Source organism: Limulus polyphemus, unplaced genomic scaffold (assembly GCF_000517525.1).
Source record: "Limulus polyphemus unplaced genomic scaffold, Limulus_polyphemus-2.1.2 Scaffold142, whole genome shotgun sequence".
NCBI lineage: Eukaryota > Metazoa > Arthropoda > Merostomata > Xiphosura > Limulidae > Limulus > Limulus polyphemus.
The window spans coordinates 371,371-384,875 of NW_013665752.1; the positions used below are offsets into that span (position 1 = coordinate 371,371).

At 30.8% G+C, this 13,505-nt stretch overlaps 1 protein-coding gene across 3 annotated transcripts in view; it reads left to right on the forward strand.

The window, feature by feature from the left end:
* LOC106474824 (nuclear factor 1 X-type-like) overlaps window positions 1-13,075 on the forward strand; it is a 108,909-nt gene extending 95,834 nt beyond the window's left edge. For all 3 annotated transcript variants that reach the window (XM_013935517.2, XM_022380031.1, XM_013935541.2), the window contains 3 exons: window positions 2,932-3,041; window positions 3,249-3,483; window positions 6,689-13,075. In XM_013935517.2, the coding sequence (XP_013790971.1) occupies window positions 2,932-3,041; window positions 3,249-3,483; window positions 6,689-6,777 (434 nt within the window). In that variant the 3' untranslated portion in view covers window positions 6,778-13,075. The remainder of the gene's footprint in view (window positions 1-2,931; window positions 3,042-3,248; window positions 3,484-6,688) is intronic.
* Window positions 13,076-13,505: the final 430 nt, after the last annotated feature.

The following is a 13,505-nucleotide window of genomic DNA, read 5'->3' on the forward strand; positions in this document are numbered from 1 at the left end:
TAGAGGTTTCTAGAAATTTCAGTTTTACGTAACAGTACTGGCGCTAACACAAGTATTTACGTACACAAATATATTGTTGATTCTTACTCTCGAGACTCTTCTACAACTTTGAAGAATAGGTGGGAGTTTCGCAATACATATTTAACAATATAAGCTATGTATGTTTCTAAATATAAATTTAACCTAAACAAACGTTGGTATTAAAATAAACATATAACAACAAATTCGTTACAGCGTGTATCAAGATTTATCTTATAATATGACATTTACATTGTTCAGATGTCTAATTATAAAGTTCTTTACACCACTGTAGGTGGATCTTTCTATTGACAGCTGATTTGTAGATGATACAAAATTATCAAAATTTATTTATTGCAGCTGTCTGTAAACTGATGTACAGCTGATCGTCCCTTACCATTCACAGCTCTTCCTAACTGCAATATAATAGTGTCTCGAAACAGTTCTTTCTTTTCACAACTTCCTGTGCTTGCAGATTATTGTTGACATTTCTACCATGATGTATAGATTCGTGAAGATGGATCGCCTTTGATTTCTCATTGTGTAACTTCTTATGTTACACGGTTTATGCTAAAGAGACTCCAACTAATAGGGCCCTGCAATAATGCCTCTTTTGAAATCATTTTATCCATTTTAGAGAAAAAAAAACAAGGCATATGAAAACCTGTTTACTAGTCAAATTGGAAACATTTCGTTTCTTTCTAACCCATCAACAATGGGAGAGTAAACAAAAACACAATAAATGTTGGGAATTTTTTTATTTTCTTTTACCCAAGCAATTTATAAATAAATGCATAGCAGTATGGCTTATTATTATGTAAGTGAATAGAACATTTCGATTAAATGGGATTTTTTCTTTTCAAAACGTGATGACTTTAAACCTTGAAATTAGTAGAACATTTCGATTAAATGTGTTTTTTTCTTTTCAAAACGTGATGAGTTTAAACCTTGAAATTAATAGAACATTTCGATTAAATGTGTTTTTTTCTTTTCAAAACGTGATGACTTTAAACCTTGAAATTAGTAGAACATTTCGATTAAATGGGATTTTTTCTTTTCAAAACGTGATGAGTTTAAACCTTGAAATTAATAGAAAAACAGAGCCTTATTTTACGTTGATTTATTGAATGTCGGTTGTATGTTATGAATGAGACATTGGAGTTTTTTCTGAGTTGTAAGAGTTTTTGTTTTTTCTGAGTGTCTTTTAAAAGCATAAAAAGAACAAATCTAGTTTCCGGTCATTTGACTTTGTTATTAACAAACAATCATATTCTTATAATTATTCGAAACTGTAGAATATATATACATTACATTGTCCGAAACTTAGCTGTGGAGAACAAAAAACAATATTTTTGATACTGGTTCTCGTCTCATCAAAAGATGTAGGTTTAGTAAAAAGAAAGAGATACAGTTGAGGGTGTAGAAGCTTTAAAGGACAATATTTCCACGGAAAGTGACAACTGTTCTTAATTTATAAAAGCCAGGCCCTTATCAAAATAGAGAAATGTCTTGAGGTAAGATAGACGAACAGACGAGCTGAAAACTATTGAAGTGGCAAAGAAAAAGTTAAAATACGTGCAGATTCAAAAATTGCACTTATTAATAAATAAAATAATGTTTTTGTTTATTTGTTGTCAAGAACAAAGATACACAATAGGTTATCTGTACTGTGCCCACCACAGGTATTGGAACCTGGTTTTTAGCGTTATATGCTTTCAGATTTACCACTTAGTCACTTGAGGACAAAATAAAATAGGAATGTAAATATTAATAAGTGACTTTTGATTCATAAAAAAATACAATAAATTAATTTAAAACACAACGAATTTAGTAACGGATTTATTTAGCTTCTTCAACTTCACATTGCATCTTTGGACTTTACTGTGTCTTTTGTTTCACAAAATATTGAAACTAATAATTTATTTTATATGTTTGTTTGCTTTGAATTTATGCACAAAGCTACACAATGGGCTATCTGTGTTCTGCCCACCACGGGTATCAAAACCCGGTTTCTAGGGTTGTAAGACCGCAGACATACCGCTGTGCCACTGGGGGGGCATATTTTTTTTATGAATCCTTTTGGAAGATAACGATAATATTGTGCCCGTTTTTGTTTTTTGTTTCGTTGTCAATGCAGTAACCAATTGCCGAATTTTCGATTCGGCTGGTATATCAAATAGATTGGGATATTTTCGAATGAGTTCTTTCCTCATCCGACCTGAATCCACGGTTTAGCTTAATCACTACACCTAAACCCCGTTCACGACAACTTCTAGAAAATTTCAAGTGTGTTTCCTTACCACATCGTTTTACTTTACATCTTTAATTTAATTTCTCCATGCTGGCTCTCATTGTCTCAAGCTAGGTCATGGGTCTAGTCGTGAGTCTGGTCCAGCGACTTAGACTTCGAAATAGTCAAACGACTTCTTTTTGTCTAATACAACCAACCAAACTATCCCGGAATGACTCTTTTTTTTTTTTTATCCACATCAAGATACCCGGCTGGCTCGTGTGGTAGGTGTTAAATATATGATATCTTCAGTTACTAAATTTGTCTCAGTACTCAACATTGTAGTCAACAAAGTTTGTGAACGTAGCGAAACGTTAGTTGCCTTCACCACAATGATACACTTCAGCAGTAGTATCTAGAACGTATGTTAATTACAAAGCTTATGTTCGTACACTTGTATAATGTAAAATGTTTAATCCAATTACTCAACACAGCTTCCCCAAAAGCATACATATGAAATCTAAAATCTGAATTTAGTCTTTTTTGAGCTCTCGTGTAGTTTTGCACAAAATTCATAATAAACAAAACCATTTAAATTTAGAAATGGAAGTTCACTAAACTAAAATCTTAAAACCATGCATATTTTCCTATTTTTCAAAAATACCGCTTACATTCTGTCTTAGGGCATATGTTGTCTAGTGGACATGACATGCCGTTGGTTAGCCGTCCAGTGATTTCTACTTCTTTTGGGAGAACTGACCATGGATTTTCGCCCTTTCACTCACAGTCTCAGGTATGTTACTTTGTGTACAAGTATTTTCAGTGTATATCTGCTGGAGGTATAAGATGTAGAAGCTAGTTTTACTGAATAATCCGAGAAAAATATTCGTGAATGTTTCTGAACCAGCATCTATTTCCAAATAATCTATAGTAAGCAGCCCTTATGTTTAGCGTTTATTTAGATTCTCGATGCTAAAGTATTTTACCTTTTCACATTTAGCTATTATCATATTCAAATATCAATCCAAGCGGTGGAATGAGTGGAGTTATTAACTCTACCAGCATTGGCATGTTTACTTCGTCAATGACAAATTCTCGCAGCACTTCACGAGCCACAACAGCTTCTCGTTGGAACCCTCCGTTCATCACTCTTGACGAGAATATCGACTACAATATGATGGCAGGCTTGCTAACACCTTCTGATGGAGAACATTCACATATGCTAGGATCAGAAGGTTTGTTATTGTCTTATGCTAGTTTAACAGAGAAAAATATTAAACAAAGTTTGGCTTTACTCTAGTTTAATTCGTGATTTGTTTTCTTTTCAACTTCCTCTGTTGGAGTTATGAGGTATATTAACAAATCATTAAGTGAAGCTCCCTCTTTAGGATTATTAGTATAATAAGTTTCTTCTTTTAACTTTCTGATGGTTCTATTTTTCACATGTGATAATAACTTATATTCATATTGTAAATTTTTATAGAGTTCGTTGAACTGGAATTTATTATAAACATTTATTTAGGCTACGGCAACTACGAAGTGAAAACGAGTTTTTGGTTGATGTAATGTCTTGCAAGAATTATACCAAATAATGTATATATATATATATATATCATTTTCGCCAATTCCCACAAATAAATTCCTACTTTCTAATGAAACTTTGTCTCAGTAATCTATATTTAAACAAGTCATCTGAAAGAAATGGTAGAAGAACAAGCATTCAGATCAACTATTTTTCTCTCGGCTATCTGTATTTAAGCTGTTAAATTTTTTTATTGTTTTATACATGCATAAATTTATTTCCTCTATGCCTTGACCAAACTAATTTTTAGTCACGAATGTTAAGTCTTTAAAACGTTTATTGAACTGTGGCGCCAACTAGTGGTCGAAAATGGGTTTCTACAAATTTAATATTTTCTTCATGGTCGAGCAAATGAAGTTTTTGCCATTTTTAATAACCAATCAAAGTATGATATTTAAAAATAATGAAACATTTATGTTCAACCTGTTATGTTCAAAGTCTAATGAAAACTCATAGCACAGCAGTAGTTATAGTTTCTAATTTAATGGAATCGGCAGGTAATTAATTTTAGTCTGGGTTATCTTAGATGGCTAAGTATTTCCTGTAATAAACCTGTGAAACAATAATATCTCATCTATTGTTTCACGATGTATTCACCAAACAATTTGTTTTAATATCAACTAACTCAAACTTAGAAAAATGAATATTCAAGATACACAAGGTATATTCAAGAAGCTGTATTTCTTTGAGTCCATAAGGCCAATAATTTTGTTATTTTCAATCTTTCCTTACATTATAATATGCTTAAAGTATTTGTGCTAATAATTAGTGGAATATTGCCGAATAAAGGTGCTTATCTTAAGAGAGCAGAGGAGCAAGCCAACTGAGGAGTTTTCTTGTTGTATTTGTGTATGAAAAGCTTGAAAACAAAATCTATTCATTTAATGTTACAATCTTTGCATTATCTCACTAAGTTACAATCATTGGTGCACTTAAAAACATTCTTATTGCATTATTGATTAATCACAGTTGTGACACGTACCTTTTAGTAATGATAGGAAATGAGTTTGCATTCAAAACATCTATAGTAACTTTTTTCTCTTACATGTAATTTTGTTAAAGTATACAGTTCACTTCTTCACATATATCTGTATTTGATGGCCTCTACATCATTAATGTTATATTAATTTTTAAGTTATTTACCAATATTTTTTTTACATTTAATGAGCTTTATCACTAAGTAAACAGTATTGTTATATTCAGTACATGGTTTAATTAACTGACTACTACTAAAATATTTAGTATACCCTATCAGTGATTGGTCAAGTTGTCACATGAAGTCTACTTATCACTAACTGATCAAATCTATTGCGTTCTTTGCACCTTCTCAGAACGTGATCAGTATTTGTACAATGTGTTGATATTTTATCTCTGTTTTCTTTCAACAACTGATCAACATGGTATAATCAGTGCACATTATTATTAATTTACCAAAGCATTTACATGAATATCAGTTTCTCTCTAATTCTTAACAAAGTTTTATTGAGCACATTATTTCATCAGAATTAATACATTTATTGATTATATTCTAAAATCAGTGGTTCTGCTCGTTAAATGACCATTATGTACTTTTCAACCAGTATTTTTATTAGTACTCTTTCTTCTAATATAATGACCATTATTTCTAAAATGATTTTTACTTCTCTAACTTTGAGCAGTATTTCTGTATTCACTGATTTTTATTATTATGCTATTACATTATTTATACATTTATCGGTTCTTCTTACTCGTTCGCGATTAATTTTATATTCAGTAGCTCAGTTCTAAATTATTTGTTTCTTAGTTATTGAACAATAGATATTTATTTCTACCTATATATTTTTTCTCTCTCGTTTTCGATTACTCCTTATTTGTTTTTTCTTTTCACTCATCACCAGTTATTTATATACTCAGTGATTTTATGTGTCTATTGTTATGTCTGTTTCCAAGACATTTTCCCATTCAATGATAGTTATTTCAATATTCACAGTTTCTTCTCCTCACACATTGATAGTTATATTCATGTTCAGTGGCTCTTCTCGCTGGTGACCACACCATATGACACTCTGTGGTATTTCTCAGTCAATAAACATTTTTTATCACTCACTCTTTCTCTTTATTCATTGACCACAATTTCCACCTTAACATTTTCTTATCACTTACTCACTGACTAACAGATAATGACATTCAATCTCTTTTCTCATCATATGTTCATCATTTCTACATTAACTGGCTTTCTCACTCAACATTATTCCAACTTGCATCATTTCATTTAAGTCGTTGACCATAGTTTAACGATACAATTTATTTTTACTTATTGGCTAAAATTTCGAAATTCAATAGATCTTCTCACCCAATGACCAGTATTGTTATATTGATTCTTTATTCAGTTGTTGTTGTTTTTTACTCTTACACTTGATACATCTTCTTTCTGAAATACTTTCTTCATCAATATGCAATGTATAATAGATTAATTATTTTTTTGTTTAAATTGTAGGGCTTGTTAGAATATTAACGAATGTAAGTATTGTAAGCTAATGGTCAATAATTTGAATTTTGACTTGTTTAAATTCCTCATTGTACATAGAATTTAAGGGAACAGTTTCTACATTGTGTACAATTTTCTTCGTCAGTAAATTTTCTTCCAAACTTTAGAAACGTTTACACAATTTAAAAACTCTCCCAATTTGGTCTACAAGTAATGCAAGAGACGAAGCTAAAAATGGGTTTCGATACCCAGTGGTGGCACAGGATAGATAGTCCATTGTGTAGCTTTGTGTTTAATGACAAACAAACAAACTTACCTGTTGCGTAACATATATATTTACTGGAAGATGACAAATATTTGAATTGTGTATAATGCTATTTATTATTTACAGAGAGATTCTTTTCCCCGGTACAAAGTAATGAGCCTCTTGACGGTTCGAACAGCGACTCCTCCGCACCAACAAAGGCACATCCATCATAAGCGACACATTCACCACATTAAAGATGGTCGAAAGATTTAACAGTAAGTTATTGGAGCTGCAACGAAAGCCCGCATGACCAATGTCAGCTTACAGCAAATATACCCTCTTACTAGATAAAGGTGAGGTATCGCTGTCGTTTCTGATGATGTTATTTTATGATCGTAATGATGTGGTGAAGAATGCTATTCTTATGCTGTTCTTCAATGATTTGTTGGACAGCGTTACATGGAAGGCTAGAGAATTGTTTGTTAGCTTTCATGGTAAGAACTACCTCTGAATTGTACACGTTTGAATTAAGGCAGGATGTTTTACAATGTTTTTTCATATAGAGATGCTATTATATACTAGCACATTTATAGTGATAACTTACTTTCATATATAATTTAGCAGAAACATTTGAAGGCTATAAGCATTTCATTTATATTGCTACCATCATCGTTGTATTTTACGCCAAAAATCACAAGAATGTTAGAATGATATAGTATGTTTGTAAACTGTGATCACAGGTAGCGAAACTGATTATTATATAAGCATATATATATATTTGAAACATCTATAATATCAACATCTATCTTTTTTTCTCTGTCCATAATAACAGAAGTTTCTTGTTTTTGTCACAGCACAACGGTCAGAATTGGTTTGGTACTAGTATGAAATTACTAAAGCAACTTGGAAACTAGCACAATAATATATATATATATATATATATTAAAATTGTAATTGTAACTTACACAAGTTATGAAATATTCCAGGAAAATCATTTCATTATTTCATTAGAAAACTTGATGCGTTGTGTCAAACTTAATCTCGGAATTCTAAAATAACGCCTATACTACTGCTTTTATTAAACATACCGATCTTATGTTCATGTAAGTGTACTTATGATAAAGTTCATAGTTAACGAAAGCGTGTGTAGTAGTATGTCTGGTACTTGGAGAAATAATGTTTTCATTCCTAGTTTGGTCAGTTTAATCCAAGACAAGATATTCTAAGTTAAATGCAGCCCAATTAAAAAGTATTAACTGGAAATCAAATTAGTATCAACTATTTCAGATTCGATCAGGTTTAGAAATTTTAAGTCAAGCTTTATCATATACATATATGTATTATTTTAGTCATATATTTCTTGCTTTGCGTATACACTAAACAATCAATTAACGTGTCTCTATTTGGTATATGGAAAATAACAAGTTAATTTGGGCGAAACTGAAAGCACCTTTTCCGTTAACTAGACCCAGGTACTAACTCCAAAAACGTCTGAAAGATATTAGTATGAATATCTACCCGATTTGTAAAGAGTTCGAATTTAGCTTGGCGTGTCTTATTTGTACTGTAGTTAAATATTGAACGAAGTCTCATCAAGGAGAATTCACTATAATGTGAATATTGATAACACTTATATAACAATTTATTCATTATTTTGATCATAAACTAATTAGTTATTTCAATATTTCCCAATATTAAGGTTAAAATAGATGTAACTTTACAGGAATAACATTTATATAATTACTGACTCAGTGTTCCCTCTTTTTCTGTAGTTTTATGTTTTGGCTTATAGCCAATCCTGATTGAAAATGAAGTGTAACTAAAGATATCATTGAGATCAAATCATGGCGGCTCATAAAAACATTAGCGACTTAAGTATGTTTGCATCATTGTTCACGTAAAGCTATATCATAAAAAAAGTATTATGATACATCATTACAAATTTCTCTTATCCTAGATGCCTCATTAAGAAAGATTTATTTCATCAAAGAATACACCTTGTTTCTTTCTTAGTAACTGTATTTCGGTTACATGCTTATTCAAAGCTAGGCTCAGCGATTAAGGACTTTTAACTCCAGTTGTTTTCTTTGCTGAAAAAAATGAAATGTTATATAATAAAATGTGGTAATACCAAGAAGCTTTTCATAAGCTAGAAATCTTGTGTTTGTATAAAAAAAAGTACATTATGCTTTGTTTTTGTTTTTATGTATTCATATTATATAATTTTTGGATTATGATTGTGAAATTGAGACGGAGCTGTGATATTGTTGAGCATTACATTTACAAAAAGGTCTTGCTTATATATATTCTATACAATATAGCACATAGAAGAAAAAAAAGAAATCTTTTTGAAAATGTTTACCCGGTGCAACAGATTTGTTGAGTTGCAGATTTTTTTAAATCGATTTGTTATGTGATTTATTCAAACACACTGCTAATAATCGATCACACGTGGTCGTGTACCAAAGAGAGAGAGAAATATAGTTTTTGTCATCACCTGTAATGTGTTTCTTGTATATTAAGTAGCTATTCTCAAAATAATAGAAATTGATTCTAGTATTGAATAATATAAAAAAATATTTGTTTTAAAAATAGGATGAAGACATTACATTTCCGTACTATAAATATTTAGGACCTCTATTTACAAAAACAAGAATTGATATAACGGCCATGGGACAAAATGTAATTAGTAGGTAGGATGGTTAGTTATATTTTTGCTGTAAAATTTAAAACAAATAGTGATATATAAAAGATCATAAAATGTATAGCAAAAGTCAGCAACATTTTGAAACACTAAGGAAATCATCGAATTGTTTGTGATAGATATACAACATATATTTATTCGAAATCAGTAGTATCTTTCTATTTCCATAACAACACTTCTACAAAAACGCAGATAATACCTAATTAACACATATTTCAGGTGTTACATATACTCGTCAGTCTTTTATTGAAAGCTTCATGTAGAGATTTTAACAATAGCATAGAAATGGAGATATATATATATATATATTTCCTAGTTTTGAAGACTCAAAGCAGAAATACTTCTCGAGTAAATCTAAATACACGTGTATATAAAAAAGTAATGTATAGCAAGGATACTTTACTGCAAGATTAACTGAGAAGAAATATTTAGTTCTTAGGCTTAATTGAAGTAGATTGTATTATCGGTCTTAGAATAAACAAAACTGAAGTCTTTTTGACTGGTGTAGTTATTGTCATTTTTTTCAAAGTAGATTTTTACTCGGGTGTGATATTAAATTTATGTTATTTTCTTTGTTACATTAAATTTAATAAAGATTTAATATATTAGTCTGGTTAAGTGAAATTACTCTGTTAACTTAAACTAACGACTCAAAGTATAGAAACCACCTAATGAACCGATATTAAACTATATATCCTAGGTGTTATTATTAAGACATGAGACAGATGTTCCCTGCAAATTTTTCTCTTTCTCTTGTAATTCTGGTCTAGATAATCCTATGCAAAAATGTGAACATAAATAAAACATATTTGGAGTAAAACTGTTTTATTTATGATAATACTCGTAACAGTTGGAACACTGTAAAAGTGGACAAAGAAATGAGTCATTTTAAAACTGTGTGCCCTTAAGTAGAGTGATAAAAAGATGCGAACTTGTATTATTGAACAACGATGAATATTTATCACAAGCTCTACGAATATTTCTGAAAGTTAATGGAGGATTGCTAGTCACAAAGGTTTTGTGATGAGATTTTTATTTGATTTGTACTATTAACGAAAACTTAAGGCGTTATTTCTAAAATGTGATGAGTCAAATGAAATAAGGTTTTATAAAGCATTCTTGGTGACTGTTGTATAATATAATGATTTTTGTTTTTAACTTTTAATAATGTTTAGCGTCGTTTGGGAGCACAATATCGTTTTGATCGTTACCGCCAAATGTTCTCTGGATCAAATAAAAAAACACGTTGTCCAACTATGCAAAAGATAACTATTTGTTGAATGAAACCCATTTTATGAGTAGAGTCTGCTCATTGACACTGAACGTGATAAAGTGTAGATCGAACTCTTATTACTAGCCCAGAAAGTATTGACTGGCATACAATTTATGTTACAGATTCGAAAGTTGCTCTTGTCTACTCATTGTTTTCTAACGGGACATACGTTATTTATTAGTTGATTAGGTTTTTAATAATATTTGTGTTTCAGAAGCTTTTCTGGCTTACTGTGTGAACGTCTTGAATGAATAACAAACTCATGAGAAGTAGTATATTGTGTCTCATCCTGATAATTTGAGTGTAGTACCAAAGACATATACATATATAATGTTCTATAAAAAATATTATTTCATTGTATTTTAACGAAAATATAAAAGTAATTGCTTTTTTAACTGCATAGTTTAAAATATGGCAATAATAGATTATAATGTAAGGAACCTCAAAATCATACTGTATTAAAACACGTGACTTTATTTTTCTCAAAGATTAATAGGACCACCTTAGATTAGGTCTGTATCTGGAATATTATTAAAATTCAATATTTAACAGTGTTACGATATAAACGAAAAATAACGTATCACGAATGTACAGTTGTGTTGTCTTAAAACGCATGTCACAAAATTTTTGTTTTCAAAATAAACGATACATATAGTTCTAATAGAAAAAATGCTGTATGAGTAATATACGATTTCATAATTTAATGCAGTATATATATGCATACTGTTATATACACATATCGAAAATACGGTGCATGAAGGTACTGAAAGCATCAAGAATCAAAGTTTGCTGGGATGATTCTCATGGTTGTTGCTTTTTTTTCTATACTACACTGACGCTTAGGTCACAAAATGCCTATATACATAATGGATAAAATTCAACGAAACTTGTAAAAATATTTTAAAAATATCAATATAGTCAACGATCAACGTTGTGTGATATACAATTAAATTTTCATTTCAAAAATGATCACTGGTCGTACAAAAGACATTCTACATGTTTCGATGTCGTTCACGTCATCTTCAGGAGTGTGAAAAACAAATTCAGGGCAACATATAAATATCAAAAACTTCATTCTTTCTTTATTTGCGTGTGTGTATGTTTTCTGTGCTAGAATAAATTTTATTGAGACAGTACAATGCAGTTAATTTACATTCATTAATTAACATAACTATCGTACTCATATTAAAGAGTTTAGGGTTGAATGATTATAAAATTTATATTTCATACTAAGCATCTAATTGTTAATCTTTGAATGATATTAACTTTCCATAAATAAGGTATTTACCATCCATAAAACTAAGAAACTATAGTATTCGTTCAACTTTGCAAGGAATCACAATAATATCAGAATGGTGCAAATTATCATACGTTATGAGAGTAATTTAATACATTTATTCTTTTTTTCTGTTCATGGTCTCTTGTTAGCCTGAACCAGTATTTTATAGCTCCTACCTCTTTTTGTCCTTGACTAACCCGAGGTAGGATTTTATAGCTTTTTTTAGTGTTTGATCTCCTAAGCTAGTCTTCTGTGCCTCCTATGTGTTTTTGGCATCCTCAGTAGCGTGGACTAATGTGTTACAGTTCCTAACTCTTCTTGTCCCTGGCTAACCTGAGGTAGAATTTTATAGCTTTTTTTCAGTTTTTGATCTCCTGAGCTAGTCTTTTTGTATTTTAGGCATCTTCAATAGCGTGGACTAATGTGTTATATCTTCTGTCTCATTTCAATCATCTATTTAGCCTGAGCTGTTCCTTTATGACTTCCGTCTCTTTTAATATCCTTCTTTAGCCTTAGCTTCTGGTTGTTCCCAGTTGCCTGTTTAATCTGGGCTAGTCTATTTGTTTTGAAGCTCCTCTTTAGCTTAGATTAGTCTTTCGAAATTCATTACCTTCAGATCTCAAGCAATAACTTTGTTTGGCGTAACACAGTTTCGTTTTTTAATTCATGGAGTCAGCTTGAAAGTCTAATACTTGATTCTGTTGTTCATTTTAACATTTAACTAAAACATATTTTTCTTTGTCATATACAAATATTTGTTTTGCTAAGTGAAATAATCAGCAAGTAAAACAACGTAAACCCAAGAACTCCATATGTGGAATGGACGTAGATCCAATAACTCCATATGTGGAATGGACGTAAGCCCAAGAACTCCATATGTGGAATGGACGTAGATCCAATAACTCCATATGTGGAATGGACGTAAATCCAAGAACTCCATATGTGGAATGGGCGAAATTGTTGTTGCTGTTTGTTATTAAGGACAAAGCTACACAAAGGGCTATCTGTGCTCTGCCCACCACCGGTATCGAAACCCGGCTTTTAGCAATATAAGTCCGCAGACATACAACTGTGCTATTGAAGGGAGGAGGCAGGTGAAATTACACATTAATATTATGTATGGAAATTCTTTCTTCTATAGGTCAGCTAACAGAGAAAATTAAAAGTATATAATATGTGAGTAAATAAACTAAACTTGTAAGAAATTTTAGGTATGTTTGGATAATTTTGCATTTAATGTCTTAAATACTTAGCTAAAGGGAGTGCACTTTTTTAGTGGTTAGTACAGGATTTTCAATGTAGGGGTAGGTGAAGGTGTAATAGAAAAATGCGTTCGGGGACAAATTGTTATTATATTCTATGATCAGAATAGATTCATGGAAGATAATCTAAGAAGATCTAAAGTAGGATTATTTTTGCTGCAGGATGTATTTATGAATTTCTATTTTAGTAAACTAAAAATTACTTGGTGACTTACTATGATAAAAAGATGATAAAACAGCTTTTTAAGCCCAATAGTTCATTGGATAAAACCACATATTAAACAACGATTGTTAAAATTGATTCACACTACCTCTATATAATGTTCACCTACTTTCGACTAATGAATTTTGTATAACATTTTGCAGTTTTCGAATGGTCCCAGTAGTTCAGTGGTAAGTTTTAATGATTATAACGTTGAACATTTTTTTTTTTATACCTGTGG